At 44.0% G+C, this 18,018-nt stretch overlaps 1 protein-coding gene across 1 annotated transcript in view; it reads left to right on the forward strand.

Moving 5' to 3' along the window:
• Rtf2 (replication termination factor 2) overlaps positions 1–16,979 on the forward strand; it is a 43,805-nt gene extending 26,826 nt beyond the window's left edge. The window contains exons 6-9 of the mRNA XM_015479842.2: positions 12,004–12,117; positions 15,031–15,085; positions 15,202–15,297; positions 16,257–16,979. Coding sequence (XP_015335328.1) covers positions 12,004–12,117; positions 15,031–15,085; positions 15,202–15,297; positions 16,257–16,423 — 432 coding nt within the window. The 3' untranslated portion in view covers positions 16,424–16,979. The remainder of the gene's footprint in view (positions 1–12,003; positions 12,118–15,030; positions 15,086–15,201; positions 15,298–16,256) is intronic.
• Positions 16,980–18,018: the final 1,039 nt, after the last annotated feature.

The following is an 18,018-nucleotide window of genomic DNA, read 5'->3' on the forward strand; positions in this document are numbered from 1 at the left end:
TACTGCTTCTTTCTACCCAGCATGCTTGAAAAGTAAAAAGCTGCCCCTGCCCAAATATACCAGCCAGATCATGATGTTCGATGGTGGTGCAGTAAATGTTGATTGCCCCAAATGTCAAACCTTAAAGATGTTTTATAAATTACATAGTACTTTGTAAACGTAAAACTCGGCATTTTCATGTATGGTCTGTAAAATAAACAAAGCTGTGTAATAAAATTAGAAATGGAATTTCTTAAAATGAAAGCAAAGCTTTTTACAGTGTTTAGAAACTTTGATTACAGGTAAGCCATATAGTGTAGTTTTTTGTCACATCTCTTCCTGTGTTGTAGCTGTAGTTTGCGGGGCGGGGAGGTGAAGTTTTTGTCTCTTGCCTTGGTTTTGCTCCTGTGGTAGCAGTAAGCCCCTCTGTGCAGACACATTGTCCCCACATAGCCCTCCCTCATGTAACCCTGACCGGCCACAGGTGGCAGAGCCAGGGGATTGGGTATTTTCAGTAGTTTATGTAATTAAATGAAGACCAGCCCCAGGGGTAGCCCGTTGTCCTTCAGGGTGGAACCTGGCTGAGTGGTTTTCCTCCCTTCATAGACACAGGCAAGAAGGGGGAGCTGGTGGCGTGGGGGCTGGTTATCTCTCCTCCTCATTCTGACAGTGCAGCTTTTTACAGCTGCCTGCTTAACTCTGGCTCTGGTTCACTTTGAAATTCAGAATAGTTACCTACTGGAATGCCACCAGCAGTTTATCTTTCTGTTATTACTTCAGTGAAAGCTTTGTGAGGCAGTCAGGTCAGGTGTTGTTATGAGGTCTTTGGAGATGGCATTGCTGATGAAAATAAATAGCTCTTGCTCTCTCTTGAACATGACATCCAGGGGATAATGCGAAAATTCCAGGGTTACTCTTTGGGGCTGGCAATTTTCCCTTTTACGGTAATGGTGACTCTCTTCTGCTTTGCAAGCATTTTCTAGCTGTTCTCGGGTGTCATTTTCTCTATTGTAAAGTCAACTTTTTTATCCATAATGAAATGTGTTCATTACACCTATGACTTTCTGTCACTAAATTAATTTCCAAGAAAAGTAGGTAGTGTCTTCCAAGTGTAAGGAATATGAAATCCTAAAGAAGTATAATCTTACTGATTTTTTTGAGCCATTTTTTTTTCTCCACAAAATTTAAATATCTATTTCCTTAAAGGCTTTAGAAAGAATGGACACACATTATGTATATGGAATTGACATTCGGGTTCTTTGTCCAGCCTGGGCATTTTTACCAGTCCATGTCCTGTTCCTGGGCTTTATTAAATCCCACATGGCTTCTAAATTCTTGGGCATGTGAGATCACATTGAGGCTTTTGCCACATACTGCCTTTCCTTAGGTTGTCTTTCTTAGTCCATGTGTGCTTTAGTAATCTTTGGTACCCCATAGCTGCAGCCTTTGAACAGGAGCATTGTTACAGTATTGTAACACATGTAGAATTAAATAGCTTCTAGATACCAAATAACATGAAGCTTACACAGTGGACTGAAGCCATGCCAGTCAGGAAACACTGCGGAATGCAGCCATGAGACAGGGATCAAAGCCATGGCTACAGTGGCTTAAAGGTGGAGCAAAGGTAGAGCGTGACTTTCCCCCTTTATCCAGTGCTGAATTCTGATCAGTTACAGGAATAATTTCATTATAGTTCTCAGTGGAATTGTCCTGCATCTTGTGTTTTTGTCTAAGCACAGTATACTTCCCAGGAATCGTTTCAGAACATTTTACCTACCGTCCATGTTCATTCTGTGCTCTCCCTCCCCACTCCCAGCAAGCCTCAGTAGTGGGTTTGGTGCCATGAGTCACCCCAGGGCCGTTGTTTTAGAGCAGGCATTCCAAATTTGTTGACATGAGATTTAATTTGTTGGGAAGGCCTGTTGTGAGGGTTGGTACTGGCTCTTCATAAGCACTCACTTTTATGCTGAATTTTTTAGACTTTGTTTTTCTTTAGTCTTTTCTTTTAAAGGTAATTCCAGCAAGTAAATATGTATAATAGATGGGCATCTTTCAAGATGAACTTAAAGTATCTTGTCATATATTCTAAAATATTATTGGTTTAAGACATTAATATAAGTTTAATCAGCAGAAACAATTTATCTAATACTCAAAAGTTTTTCAGATCTTTATTTAAAGAAAAAAAACCATCAATGCTCATTATCACATTTACCTTATTGAGAACCTGATATTTGGCTTGGAGACTGGGAATATGGGCTTTGACGGCAGCCTCCTAAGCGTGCTGGGTGAGCGCAGGAGTGCCGGAGTGGTGCCATGCTGAGCCTGCCTGGCCCCAGCAGTTGCTCAGCGCTCGCCAGCCCGGTCCTCTTATCAGCTCTCATTCCCTGGAGGTCTGTGTCCCTGACCACCAGAGCCTGGATCTCTCTCCATTCACTGTGCCTGTCTGAAGTGGCCAGGGCCACAGCAGTGAAAATCTGTTGTCTGTTACTTTTGTCATTTTTAGGCTCAGAATAATGTACAGAGCACCCTGGACAGGAACACTTTTCCTTGAGCCATTTGGGTTTACTGTGTTAGTTGGGCTTGTTTTGAAATCAAAAACTGTTCAGCTATCCAGGAAAATGGAAGTCTTAATCACAGCAAGCTTGCTCCTTTGACATGTGTAAACTTTTGTAAGCCATTTTGATGTAAAGAAGAAAACTTCATTTTAGGATATCCACTCAGAATGACCACAACCAATAAAACATTCTGTTTTCATTACTGGCACAAAATGAGAACTGAAGATTTGGACATGGCCTGGAGGTTGACTTAGTTATTACCTCCCTGTAAGGAATTAACAGGTGGTGGCATTTTAAATTTAAAAATCTAGTTGATCTCATACTGTGAAAATATTCCACTTTTATTTTCTTTGGCTTAAACAAAAAGTAAGACTGTTTTTCAAAAGATGCCCACAAATCTGCATTTGAAATGTTAGTCAAAGTCTAGTCTTTTATTTAAAGCCATAAAGGGAATGAAGAAAAACACACTTTTACTTCAGAGGTAAATTACGCTTAACCTGTACACTCCTGGATCTGCAAAGTTAAAGACACTCACCAGAAGATGCTGCTGCCTTCTGCGAAGTGGGGATCCTGGCAGGGCCGCCGCCACCTCTTCTCCTCCCTGTGGCTTCCTGAGCAGTGGCTCCCGCTCTGGAGTTGCCTGGCAGGCCGTGCTGCCTTTGCATCCCCAGAGAGTTGTATTCTCATTGATTCTGTCATGTAGATGGAAAAATAGTTGTTGTTCTTGCTTCTCCATTTCTTCAAGACTGGGTCACCTGCTGAAAAAACAAAACCAGGTAAGAGAAGACCCTGCTCTGATGAAGGGCAGCAGGGCAAGCTTGCATTCTGGAAACTGTTAGGTGAGATCCTGGCATTCATTCATGGGTCAGATGTGTTAAATGCTTTTAAAAATAGGAGGCAAAAATTTAGTTACTAATCTGACCCCTTTTCATTAGAGTGATGAATAAAGTCATTTAAAAATCTCACATCTTCCTGAATACTATCCAGCTGAAGCATGGGGCTCCAGTGTTGCTTACAGGCACCATCTCCGGGAGCGAGGTGATCCTTGAGCACCCTGTCCTCTCTAGCTCCCCCAGCAATGTGGGCGGGTCCTGCCTGCTCTCCTTGGTTGGCTCTGCTCTCCCCTCCACCTTTGGGCTCCTGTCCTCTTAACGTCCTTTCCTCCTCAGGTTCTAAAGAGTTTTTCATGAACTCTTTAGGTTCACTGTAGACAGATCTACTAAGAATGGTGATGCCAAGGGACGTCAGTCACATCATCAGGGAACCCGGGTAGCTTTGTGCCAGAGCACTCACCTGGCATATACCTGGCCTTCAGTTCCGTCCTAGTACTGAGGACAAAGAAAAAAGAAGGAAAAAAAGTCATACTGTGGAGATTTGTCATCTCCTCATATGTGTCTGGACACCGGCCTGGGTAGTTGAGTCACATGAGCCCACATTGTCCCCACTGCTGGTGGAGTGACTGGTGCATATGCTACTTTTCTGTAGAGTGGATCTGAGGATGCCATGGAAAGACCTTAACTGAGCAGATAGGACCCGATCTGCGTAACTAAAGGTGTTGCGGCATTCATGCAGCCTTTCCGTAGTGAGCCAGTGTGCTCCATGCTCCTGTGGAAACGCTCATCTTCCATGAGTTGAGGTTCTCATTTTTTTACCTAACAAGATTCACAAAGTGAAACCAAGTGTAGTAGTGCACACCTGTAATCCCAGCAGCTTGGGAGGCTCAGGCAGGAGGATCTCAAATTCAAGACCAGCCTTGGCAACTTCTTAGCAAGACCGTCTCAAGTAAAAAATAAAAAGGGCTAGGATGTAGCTCAGTGGTAGAAGACCCCTGAATTCTATCCCCAGTACAAAAAATAAAAATAAATAAGATTCACCAAGTAAAGCTCATATTATGTATGGAAAGGCTACCCTGCCAGCTTGTGAAGTCTTGCTATGACTGTCCCCAGTACCTGAATGTGTGCTTGAAGTTTCTTCTATGGATGCTGCTGAACTGGACCAGTAGTTATGTACATACTGGCCATTCCTGGAGGGAGGGGACTGGGCTGGATTCTACCTGATTCTCACTGCTCTACCAGAAAGGAGGAGGTCATTCTAAGCCAAAGAGAAATGGCAGGAACAACTGAGGACACGATGGAGAGAGTTGCCTTGTGGTTCTCAGGAAAGCACTGACCCAAGAAGAACCCGAGGAGATGGATGAGGAATAAATGGGTTCATATATAAATTTTTATACAGATTGATTAAAATGAAATTTGAAAAATGAAAGCCATGAGAGATAAAATGGACAGATGGCTTGTGTGTAATTAACAAAAAGCAATATGAATGCAGTGGGGGTTTTTTGTTTTTTATTTTTTAAAGCCCAAAATGAGCTGTCTCTTTGGCCATTCAGATTAATATAAAATTTGGTTTTTGTTTTTCTCAAACCGTGTGGTGTGATTGATGTGCTCAGAGTAGGGAGTGTGAATTTTTTGTAAACTTATGGGGAACTGTTTGGCTTTAAAATTTTGTTACTTTTCATTCCTGGACTGAAATATTTCTTTAGACTATTCTCATTCTTTCGTTTAGCAAAAAGATAAAATGGCTCCCAAATGGAGCTTGCCGCATAATGGAGAAAAGACACTGTTTTCCAGAATGCAGAGGCTTGCAGGCATCATCCATTTACTGCATGCCGTGAAGTCCTGTGTGGGAACAAACTAGGTTCTGAATCAGAGAATAACTGTCACAGAAGTGAAATCCTTAGGTCAGACATATGCAATCAGCTCCTTGTTACACATAATGTTCGTAAGGATAAAGATTGGGAAACCACTGTTCCATTTGCTTAAGTTGATGTAGATACATAGGTATATTAGCCTGATACTCCTAAGTCTACAGCTCATTCCTCTTGGCATTTTCAAACTGGATTTTTAAAAGAACTTTAAAAAATTAATATCTGGAGCATATAAATGTAAAGTTACTAGTCTGCTTTTTCTTTGATGTGTGGTAAGCATTTTGTACATTGTCAGACTAACTATATACCCTTCCTCTCTTAGAATGTGTTAAGAGCCAGGAGATAGTTCAGGGGTAGAGTGCTTGCCTCACATGTTTAATCATTTCCCTCAATTCAGGCACATCTAAGTCACAGTAATAAAAGGAACCAAAGGTTTTAAATGAATTTACAATTTCAGCAATAGTTGAATAATATAGGTCAGAGGGAAAGGGTCAGTCCTTTTGGACCAACTGCACCATTGCAGCAGCCCCTACCTTCTTTCTAGACTGAAGGCAAAGGGTCACTCTAGAGAAGAGCCCCCCCCTTGGCATGGTGGGTGAAAACCTGCTCCCTGCCCTTGTGTCACTTGCCTTTTGGGGATAAGCCACTGCACTTGAATTCCCAAGTTCAGGCATGAAATCAGGACAAGTGATAGGTCCTGGAGCAATTCCCAAGGGAATGTTCCTACTCAAGTCCAAGCAACCAAGGTCTCTGAGTGTGAATTTTTGAGAGAACAAGCAAGATATCTTGCTTTTTTATGTGAATGATTTCTGACTTTTTATTGTGAATGGCTTATTCAGCTTTGAAAATACAGTAACTCAGGGTCAAGTTGTGTGCAGAATATGATCCACAGCATATAATCCGTCATTTCCAGAGGAGAGAGTCTGTTGACCCTCAACACCATAGGAAAGAGGGGCAGCAAGACTCCACAAAGAAACTGCAGCAGTTATCCTGGAGGGGAGGCAGGGAGGCACTAGCTGGATGGTCACCTGCCTCCTCTCCCCTTTTGACTCTGCCCTCAGGAGGGTTGCTGACGTCAGAGCCGCAACTCCAGGCCCCACTAGGCCTTCTCTTCCACCTGATTCCATCCCTGTGATTCATTTTCAATCCTTCTCCAAGGAAAAGACATGCTCCTCCCCCAAGGAACTCTCTTATCTGAATCTCCCCTAGCCTGGGACTTCCCAGGGGTCCTCCTCCCTGGGCCTGGCCTCCTGGAGCACCTGAACACAAGCCACTTATCTTCAGAAGCGTCCCAATCAAACATCTAGTTGGGATCTCCTTAAATTACTCAAACAATTTCTCTGTGGCACCAGCCTTAGGGATTTGTGGGTCAAGGGAAAGTATCTTCAGTCATGAAAAACTTTTCAGACAAACTCCAGAAAAGGAGCTGATGTTGGCCCAAAATAATCACTTTTAAAGATAAGAACCACAATGAATAATTCAGCTAAGTTAAAGCAGAAGAGGGCCAGCAAACATTGATTGCTGTCTTTTATGTGTTGAGAGGTGCTAACCAAATCTTTGACAACTTTAAGAGTGCCTCCACATCTCTTTTTGTGTGGAGATTGCTTTCTAGAAAGGAGGTCATGGACTTAGCATGTCTCCTGTGATGGCCACAAGGAGGCCTGCTGGAGGCACTGTTCACTCGCCTACAGATAGCACAGAAGTACCTTTCCTCTTGATCATAAGGTGCCTGCCTGGATTTTTTTCAAAGATACTGGCTGACGGAGTAACTGGACATTTTGGTTAGTAATAGACTTTACTTGGTATGTTTTTAATATCTATGATTATAATATTATCAAATGGCTCTTTAGAAATACCAGGAAAAATTTTGTTGGCTTATCCATTCAATGGATAAATCAGTGGAATAAAATTGGCCCAGAAATTAACTTTCACATTTATGGTTAATTGATTTTCTACTAAGGGGCCAAGACAACTCAAGGGAAGGAAGAGTAATCTTTTCAGTAAATGGTGCAAGAGTAACTGGATGCCCACATGTGACTCCTCCTTATGTCAGGCATTAAGATGGAATCAAAGAGGATCACAGATCTAAACATCTGAGCTAAATGATTGACCTCTTAGGGAAAACACAAGAGCAGATTTTCATGATCTTGGGTTGGGCAATGATTTATTAAGTACAAGACCAAAAGCATAGTGGTAAAAGTGAAAATTGGTAACCTCGGCTATTCCACATCTAAAACTTTTGTGCTTCAAAGAACATCAACCAGAAAGTGAAAGATCAGCCCACAGGAAGGGAAAGAGCATTTGTAAATGTTGTATCTGATCAGGGACCTGCTGTGGCCTGAACACTTGTACCCCCCCATACACCCAGTTCATATGCTGAAGTCTAATCTCCAGTGCAAGAGTACTACTAAGAGGTCAGATTTTGGGAGGTGATGAAGCCCTCCTACATGGGTTAAGACCCTTATAAAAGAGGCCTGACAGAGCTGCTTCCCCTGTAGGCATGTGAGGCTCCATTCATGAGGAATGGGCCCTCACCTGTAGATGCCGAATCTGCTTTTGCCTGATCTTGGACTTTCCAGCCTCTAGAACTGTGAGCAAGAAATTTCTGTGTTTATGAATTACCCAGTGTAAATGATTTTGTTACACTAGTCCAAGTGGACTAAGACAGAACTCATCCAGAATATATAGAGAACAACTCAACATTAAAGAAACAAATGACACAATTAAGAAATTGGCAAAAGATTTAAATAAGACATTTCTCTGAAGAAGATATAACTGGCCAATAAGCTTATGAAAAGATGCACAGCATCACTGGTTTTAGGTGAAATGCAGATTAAAAAACAATGAGCGAGGCCAGGTATGGTGGTGCACACCTTTAATCCCAGCAGCTCAGAAGGCTGAGGCAGGAGGACCACAAGTTCAAAGCCAGCCTCAGTGATTTAGTGAGGCCCTATCCAATTTGGTGAGACCTTGTCCCAAAATAAAAAAGGCTGGGGATGTGGCTCAGTGGTTAATCCCCAGCACCCCAAAACCAAACCAAACAAAAAATGCATTCACACCATTTAGGATGTTATAATTGACAGTAAGCAATGTTGGGAAGGATGTGGGGAAAAGGAATCCCTGTGCATTGCTCAGGAGCATGTAAAATGATCAGCAGCTTTGGCAGTTTGTCTTTGGAGGAGAGACACTTCCTCCAGGATTGAGCAAGAAGTCCACATATGACCCAGTGATTCTACTCCCAGGGGTTTCCCAACAGAAGTGAAAATGTATGTTTACATGTAGACTTGCACGTGAATGTTCTCAGTAGTATTATTCATAAGAGCCAAAGTGGGAGCAACTCGGATGTCTGCTAGCTGTTAAATTTAGTGGGTGGAATATAAAGAAATGTAGTTCTGATACTTGCTACGACATAGAAGACCCTGGAAAACATCGTACTTGATGAATGCAGCCGTTCACACACAGAACAAAGACTCATATACTGTGTGATCCATTCATATGAAATGTCCAGGAGAAACAAATCCGTAGAGACAAAGTGGATTAGTGGCTGGCTGCCTATGACTGAAGTAGGGCGGAGACCATGCGTGCTGATGGATGTGTGAAAGTATTCTAAAATTAGATTATGTGATGGTTGCACAACTGTAAATAACTCCAGATGCTATTGACCTGTGCACTTTATGTGAACTTTGTTAAATTATATTTTTATCTTTTTTAGAAAGGCATGTTTGATAGGAAATGTAAATGCTGGCCAAGCCTTCTTCTCCAGAGCTTACTCAGCATTCTATGTCCTAGTCACAATACCTGGAATTAAGAAGTGAAACATGATTTTTGCCCCCCTACCCTGTAAAAAAAAAATCACGGAGATGGAAAAACATTGAAGACCCAGAATGTTCTACAAGTTGGAAAGCTACAGAGTAAGATAGGGAAGAACGGTTCGTGTTTCTAGATAGGGTGGGTGGGAAGAGAGAGCTCACTTCTCTTTCACTCGGTATTTTTAGGAGATCCCACCCTGCTTCCATTGAGGGTTGAGACCATGTCTTATTTAGCATGGTGTCCAGCTCTCTTACAGGGCGAAATAAGTAAAATAAAACTATAAACTTTTTTTATGGTACACTTCCCATTGCAGTAAAAGCAAATAGTTTTGTAATGTAATGAGTGACTGGAACCCTCACTGTACCAGTCATTTCTCAAGCATCAGGGGATAGCGAGACTCAGCCTAGGGTGTCACTGCTTCAGTTAATAATGAGAAAGCTGTGCTTTCAAAATGAGGCTTATTTTTTTTATTATACATGTGTAAAGTGTACAAAAAGATGTTTCGATGTATGTGTGAGATGATGACTACATGTCCGTGGTGAGATGATTACAGTGGTCAAGCAAGTGAACATTTCCAGCTTCTTACTTAATTATCTGTGTGGAGAGGATAAGAGTTGTGGCATCTGAGCAGCTTCCAGTGTACAACATGACATTGACAACTGGTCCTCAGGCTACACTAGCTCTCTAGACCTGCCATCCTATATCACTGCCCGTTTGTCCTTTTACCAGCATACCCCTACCCGCCACTATACCTGGTAGCCATTGTTCTACCATGTTCCTGTGTCCTCAGCTTTTAGGTCCCTCATGTCAGTGAGGTCATGCAGTGGTCCTCTGTTTGTCTGGCTTGTTTCTCTTGGCACACTGCCCTCCAGGGTTGCCCGTGCTGTCAGATGGCAGGTCTCTTTGAGGGTTAAAAAGTGTTCTGTCTTGTTCAGATGCCAGTTTCTTATCGGCTCATCTGGTGACATGCTAGATCATTTCCAGAGTGTGCTTGTGCAGATACGGACACAGGAAACTGTGAACATCCCAGCGGGACACTGCCACCATCCTCTAGTTTGTGTTTTCAGAGTTGAGAGTGGCAGGGTCACAAGAAAATGTGCTCAGCGGCCATGGCTTGGCTGTTCAGAGCCTTTCTGTGAAGTTGCCTTTTTTTAGAGGATGCTGTCCAGGAGGATTTTATAAAGGGTTCTTATGTAAACATGATTGTGTTCTGTAAATTTATCCTTTGAATGTCGTATCTGCTGCAAGTATTTTCTCTTAGCTTTTGGCTTATATTTTATTTCGTGTATTGTGACTTTGTCATTTAAGTTGTAATTTTATAAAAAAATATTTCTTGTAGTTGTAGATGGATATAGTACCTTTATCTTATTTACTTTTCTTTATGTAGTGTTGAGGATCAAATCCAGGGCCTCAACAAATGCTAGGCAAGCGGCTCTACCACTGAGCTACAACCCCAGCCCCAGATTGACATTTTTATATAATAAAAGTTGTTAACCTTTATAGCTTCTGCCTTTTTCTTGCTCTAGGTGACATTTCTTACCCTAGTGATGAACAAGTTTTCCTATAAATTCCTATTCTTTTAAAAATGTCTGTTGCATTTAGGTATTTAGACCCTAGCCCAGAGTTTCTCAGCTTCAGCATGAGTGGCATTTTGGACTAGGTGCCTCAGTGGTGAGGACTGTCCTTTGTATAGTAGGATGTTTACCAGTGTACCAGCCCTTTACCCAAAAGATGCCAAAAGCACCTGCACCCCAGATGTGACCTCCAGAAATATCTCCAGACAGTACTGAGCATCCCTGAGGAGCAGAACTTCCTCCAGTTGGGGAGCACTGCCTTTGGGCCAAACCATTCCTCTTTACAGCTGAGAAACTGAGGCCGAGGGAGGTGGAAGAGTAACCTTATCTGGGCAGATCAGTCAGAAACCTCAATTCCAAATGTGGGTGGCAGAGTCTCCCCTTTTGTTCTCATGATTTCTTCTTTTTCCTGCCCCAGCCCAGGTGTACAAGGTCCCAACTGTGTCGGGCTGCAGGTTCAGTGCTGGGCCACTGCAGTGAGAACAGCAGTGTAGACAGTATGGACAGACCAGGGCTTCAGATCTGATTAGTGCGTGGAACAGACGGAGGCAGAGTAACGGGACCTTGCAGGTCACAGAATGCTCACACATGACCTGGGAGGTGGCTCACTCACCAACAGAACTGAGGGTGGACACAACAGGGCACTGTCAGGTGGTCTAGATTCTGCTCACAGTTCTGTTCTGCCAGTGTATATCTGAGGTCCCCAAGAGCATCCCTATACTTGGAATTTTCTAGAATGACTGACAGGAGTTAGCATATAGTGGTCACTCAGCTAAGACCTAGTGCAGTAATGCAGTAAGGATACATGGTGGGATGTTAAGGGACGAGACAGGTGGTGGAGTCTGGAAGAGTTCATGTGAAGCTTCCTTGTGCTCTCTCCCTGCCTGGAAGGGTCTCACAGAGCCAACTGCCCCAGCAGTGCCATGCAGCAGCATTCGGGTGACATATCTCCCTGGGAAGCCTGTTAGAGAGCCCAGTAACCCAGGGGTTTTGCTGTGGCCTGATTACGTACCCTCTGCCTAGCATGTACCAAACTTCTAGACTCCCAGAAGGAAAGCAGATGTTCAGTGTAAACCACATTTTATAGAAAGGCTGGCACCATGTGCCACCTTACCAGTTAAGAATTGGCAGTAGCCCTCCCAGAATCCAGATCTCAGAGGCCTTGTGGGTAGGCCTTTTTGGGGCACCCCTCTCAGGCTACTAAGTCAGAACTCTTTTGGGCACCAGATCTCCTAGACCAGGGCTTTGACCCGAAATCTGGTGAAGCTGAGATGCAGGCAGAGTCATGATAGGAGCCTTGCAAAGGCTGGAAGCTGACGCTTGGGGCTGAGAGTGGCTTCCCTTCTGTGACCAACTCTGTCTTCTCTCTCTCCCTCCCCAGTGCGGGGCTGCCTTCCAGGAGGATGATGTCATTGTGCTCAATGGCACCAAGGAGGATGTGGAAATGCTGAAGAAAAGGATGGAGGAGAGAAGACTGCGAGCGAAGATGGAGAAGGTAGTGAAACAGGCTTGGCTTCCTTCCTCCCTTTCTGAGAGTCTCGGGGTAGAAGTTGGTCCTTCAGGGTCTGCCCTGCCTTCTTCTCCATGCCAGAGTCCATTGCAAACTTCTGGCTGCCTTTCCACAGCTGCTAGGGGTGTGTGGTGTGAGAGGGGATTCTTACAGTCCTGGAGGGCTTGGGCTCTAGAAGCTGTCCAGTCGCGGCCCAACCACAGTGCTTCTGTTTGTCCATGCTCAGCTTCAGTCATCAGTGAAGTAGGGGTGGTGACAAAACCTGCACCTGACATGGGGTTGTCAGGAGGATTAGAAGGGTCAGACGATCATGTCTATAAATGCTTACAAGAGAGCGTAGCCCTCATGAGCCCTTGGAGAAGGACAGTAACTGCATTTGCTGTCACAGTCAATTGATTTAAAAATCTTATAACTTGAAAAACAAAGGAACGTCATCGTCAACCCAGAAAATCTGAAGGTCCCCTGCCTCCCAGATTTGAATGGGAATAGGAGTTCCCTGCAGGCCAAGTTTCAACAGGCTTGGGGTGGGGGGGAGACCCTGGGAGCCTGTTATGTCTCCCCCACCCAGGCCACTGGATGTAGTCCTCCAGGACCAAGGAGTAGCAAGGAGCTAAGTAGTCTTCCTGAAGCTTGAGCCATCTCCCACACCTTCCTGAGCCCTCCCTGGGGGAATTGTGGTGAGTGGGGCTTCTACTCTCCATAGAGAGCCTATGGACACAGCACTGGTGATGACAGTCCTGGTGGATGTGCAGTGGTGGGGCCTTGCTTTGTAGTCTCAGGTTCGGAACCACATTCCAGAAGCAGTAGGAGTATTTCTTAATGATAGACCATAATGAGCAAGCTCAGCAGTTTGTCAGTCAAGAGATCATCCAGCGTGTGTGCCCTCGACTGAGTCCAGCTGTACACTTTATGATTTGTTATTTACAGATGTCAGTTGTGTATTGCAGGGCTTTTGTAAGTGGTAAGTTTTTTGTTCTTTATGGAAAAGTTAGGCTCAGGGTAAACATAGGAGCAAACTTTATGTGATGAGAACTAAGGCAGAAGATGCTGGAAGTATTAGAAAATCAGTGTCCGTATCCTGAAGACATATGGGGACAAGAACCAACTTTAAGTGCACCTGCATCGATCAGTAGGTGAGAGTAATGGGATTAGGAAAGAATTTTCAGAGACTCATTTTTTGCTTTTTGTGTTTATTTGGTCTCAGAAGACAAGACAGGAGCCTCTCATCCTGGAATGACATAATTCAGGGTTGTTAAGCTCAAAAAAGCTGGTAAAGTTGGGCACATTATTATTCTTAACATGGACCTGGAATTTATAAAGATCCAGATCCACTGGCACTTCCTTCTTTGATCATTTTATCACTCTTAGGGACCAGCTAAGTGATTCTATAGGACAAAGAATTGTGCTCAAACTTTATAATCAAATGCTGATAGAACAGTCTGGAGCTGTTTTATAATATTAATGTAGCACTCCAGAGAAATACTGAGAGAGTGCTTAGTCATTTAAGTGCTGCGTTAAGGTTAAAAATCAAGTGTGTGTGTGTGTGTGAGAGAGAGAGAGAGAGAGAAAGAGAGAGAGAATTCTAAGTTAGTGGTCTAAATTACTCTGATTTATTATCATAAGAGCAAAAAGAAAGAAAAGTCTGAGACATGTTCAACAAAGAACACTTATCAAAAGGGATCTGCCTGTTCTTCATTGCTGCCTTTGATCAGTTTTTTTTTTAAGGGAAATTTTTATTTTAAAGGAAGCTACTAGAGATTTTCATATCGTCTTTGATTGTTTTACTTGAGTTTCTGTCACAGGCTTCCTGCCAAGTTGCTCAAAGCCCGGTGGAATTGACATGCCCCTCTCTGCAAAATACTCACTGGAGCTCCTGTGAATCCTTAGATACTGCTACCAGGATACAAAATATTTCCCAAATAAACTTGCACCTGGAAACAGGACACAATATTTATTCTATACCTCCTTATTGCTTTTCAAATAACTCAGCTGTACAGTTGTCTCTGGTTTTTGAAGGACTGTCAGCCTTCACAGATAGGCATACATGCATTGCATGTGTGAAATGAGCAGGGGTTTGTGTTCTGTTCAATCTTCTAAGTCATATTGCATGTATGTTACAGGTTCAGGGCCATTGAGAAGTCTTTCTTCAGTGTTTGCTAGATAGAGAGGCCTTCTGAAATAAATAGGCTGGGTGTGTCTTTAGCGCCACCTTTTGGATACTTGGGAAAATAACATTTTAAAGTAAATTGGACCTAGTCGTGTTTATCATTTCTGCAGTTGCATCACAGTGAACACAGCTGTGTAATTTTAGAGTGATTTGTTCATTTCTTTTTGTTGTTAATGACCAAAGTAACTATAGTGAGTAACAAACTTCTAGTGCCTAAAATTAACAACAGTAATCCAGAGTTTAGGATAATTTGCTAAAATGTTTAGCATAAGCCTCTAGGTCTTAAAGCCAGATGAAAAAATACCATAGCAGCTTGACAACTTTGGAAATGAGGGAATGTGAGGAATTTAGCACCCGCTTTGCTGGCTAGACCTCACAGAGCTGCCTGTAGTTTGTGTTACTAGCTTAACTGCTCTTTCGTATACAGTAGTCACTGTTAACATTGCCTCTTATAACTGAAATCCGTCATCTTCATTTAAAATTTTTGAGAATGTAATTTTTGGAATGTAAATATGAAACTGAACAAGGGCTGTGCAGGTAGACGTGTCTGTGAAGCTCCAGTGCACCACTGCAGATGCCTGTGGAGACCTAAGGGTTAGAGTTTATGTGGTCAGTCTCGGGAGTGAGGACCTGCCTTATACTGTGCACCAGCCCGTGACAGTGAGCCCCACACTACTGCAGCAGTGCACTGAACCTGGGAAGGTCCTCCAGCAACTTCTTTCTTCTTACAGAAAACAAAGAAGCCCAAGGCGGCAGAGTCTGTTTCCAAACCAGAAGTCAGTGAAGGTAAGATGCTAGAAGAGGGGATATTTTAGCAAAATAAAACTGCAGGGCCATGTCCCAAATAAGTTCGTGCTTTGGTTTGCTTTGGTCTTACTTCTTCTGTTTTTTAAATTTTACAGAATGCCCAGGGCCATCAAGGGTGAAGACAGGCAAGCCTGAGGAACTGGGTCCTGATACTAGAGAGAAGAAAGCCGTCTCAGCACCCAGAAGTACAGGTGAGTCCTGCTGAGATGAGCCTGAGCTCATGGAGAGCTAGGGACTCCAAGGGCATGTTCACTTCATTGGACTGGGCACAGGAGAAAACTGAAGCATTTCCCAAGTTGTGTCTGTCAGTAGTTCATTGAGCTTCTGAGGGAAACTCTGAATTGTCAGCATACCTCTGACTGGGAGCCCTGTCGAGATTAAAGGGCCCGGAAAAGGAAATTGTGCTTTCCTGCTCAGTGAGCACATGGTGCTGCCCAGAACTGGACTCAGACCTACCGTGGAGACTGTCATGTGCAAAAGCATGGGCACTGACGGGAGGTGTCTGCTCTCTGTAGTGGGCATTTTTATGGGATCCACACAGCACTCAAGAGTCTTTTCTCTCCACCTGCTTGTTGGCCAGAGTCAGCTTCTCTTGGAGCTCCTGTCTTCAACTCCAGAGAATAGCATTTATTTTACTAGAAGGAAAGCACAGACTGATCAGATAGAAGGAGGCCTAATTTAATTGTGTTGTGTAAGTGCACAGTGGTCAGCATTTCCCATCCTGGCTTTGATGTGAGGTAGTAGCCTGGCCTGGGACAGACCACTCCAGTTTCCATCCAGTACTTCTGTGTCCTCCCCGCCATGAAGCATTCACCTTCTGAAGACCAGTCCATCCTTGCCATTCATGGGCGGGAGCAGAGCATGAGGCACAGCAGGGTGCTATTACCAGGATCTTATGTGCTGGGAGCTGTGGTTTTTAGGAGGTGGCAGCGGGGATGTGTTTCCGTGTAGAGTGCTTGCCCCAACACTTGAGGCCCTGGGTTTGATCCCCATCACCACAAAACATAAAGGGTATATATTTCAGCATTCCTTCCAGAAAGCAGCAGGAAAGTGTCCAGGGAGAAGCAGCTGACTTGTGCCCTTGTGGGAATGCCATGTTGGAGTGACCTGTAGTCCCAGTATGAAAGGTTTTGGCTTTTCGTTTTTCTAGCAACTAATGGGAAAGCCGGGAAGCCTCCCTGTGGGGCCGTGAAGAGATCCATCGCCGACAGCGAAGAATCCGAAACCTACAAGTCCCTTTTCACAACTCACAGCTCTGCCAAACGCTCCAAGGAGGAGTCAGCACACTGGGTCACCCACACGTCCTACTGCTTCTGAAGCCCAGCTCAGGCTTCTTCCCCAGCCTAGGCTCCTCTGTGTGGTCCTGGGGACTGTGTTGTCTCTAGTGTATTCGGTTTAGATGGTGTCATAAAGTTGTCCTCACCAACCTTTAAGACTGTGGTCACTCTTGCTGTGAGGGTCCTAGGGAGGGCCAGGGGCTTGCAGAGTGTCTGGCAGCCTCTCCCCAGCCCGCATTCACACCTGCCTCTGCCTGCAGCGGGTGTGGCCCTTTCCACGGCCAGGCCGTTGTGGGTTGTACTTTGTAAGCTTGCAATAATGGAAGGCTCTTGTGCGTGGCTACTTATTTTGACTAAAATTTTATTGTTTTGCTGCTGACAGTCAATTAAGTAAGCAAGTGAAATCACCTTAGGTGAATTCAAACACAGTCTGGCAGCAGGAGCCTTTGAAGGAAACCATTCCTCACTCCAGCCCTGGAAGAAGCCGGGGCCCTGCTGTCTGGCATTAGGAGAGTCTTCTCTCATCATTTTGGACCTAGCAGAGATTAGTTGAGTTCTGAAAGCTTTGGTGCAGAATAAAGCACGCCTGCCTTTGCTTTCCCTGGTCTGTGCTTTCTTGCTGCTCTCCCTTCTCCTAGTGTTTTTGTGAGGCATTGGGGTCCCAGGAATTCCACTGTCCTCGCCCTCAGCAGAAGGTGAGAAGGTGTATCCCACCCTTCTGTGCTGTGTCGATATCACACATCAGCATATCTCCACTCCCATGAGGCTGTCAGTGCAGAGTCCGAGTTCCTGAGCTCAGTGCCGTCTGTGGGTCCTCGACACCAGGAAGGCCCCAAGGTTCTCTTTGTTCTACTGTATCTGCAGCGCTGGGAATAGGGCCCAGAGCCTCCGCCCCGAGCTGTGCCCTTATCTGCCCCACAGTGATGGGAGGACTTGGCCCCAAGGAGCATATTTACACTGTTACCAGAGAAGCATTTTAATCAGGATTACATCATTTTCCAGCAACTAAAGGGAAAGGGAATTTTTATTGTGAACTTTTCTGGAATAAATATGAATTGGCCATTTTATTTCCTTGATCAGTATTATATACACCCCAGTTAAACCATCTTTCAGGGTTTTGTTTTGTTTAATTATTCTCATAAAAATTAGTTACTTTTAGCCAAGTGTGTTGGCGCACACCTACAATCCCAGCAGCTCTGGAGGCTGAGACAGGATCGCAAGTTCATAGCCAGTCTCAGTAACAGTAAAGTGCTAAGCACCTCAATGAGATTCTGTCTCTAAATAAAATATAAAATAGGGCTGGGGATGCGGCTTAGTGGTCAAGTGCCCCTGAATTCAGTCCCTGGTACCAAAAGAAAAAAAGATTATATTTGGTTAAATTATTTTTTATCACAATTTATTCTTCTCTATTTTAACTTATAAAGAAAACTTGATCGTCCTTTTAGTCAAATTCTACTCATTAACAGCTTTTGCCATCATGAGGTATTTTTTATTTTGATGGCCTTTTTAATTTTCCTAAGTTTGCCTTAACCTATCCGTTGTATTTGGCATCGTGTCCAGCTTTTGACTATGTCCAGTTTTTCCCAGTCCCAGTGACCTAGTCCCAGTGTCCTCTACTCAAACCTTGAGCATCTC

The sequence above is a fragment of the Marmota marmota genome, unplaced genomic scaffold (assembly GCF_001458135.2).
Source record: "Marmota marmota marmota unplaced genomic scaffold, marMar, whole genome shotgun sequence".
NCBI classification, from domain to species: Eukaryota; Metazoa; Chordata; class Mammalia; order Rodentia; family Sciuridae; genus Marmota; species Marmota marmota.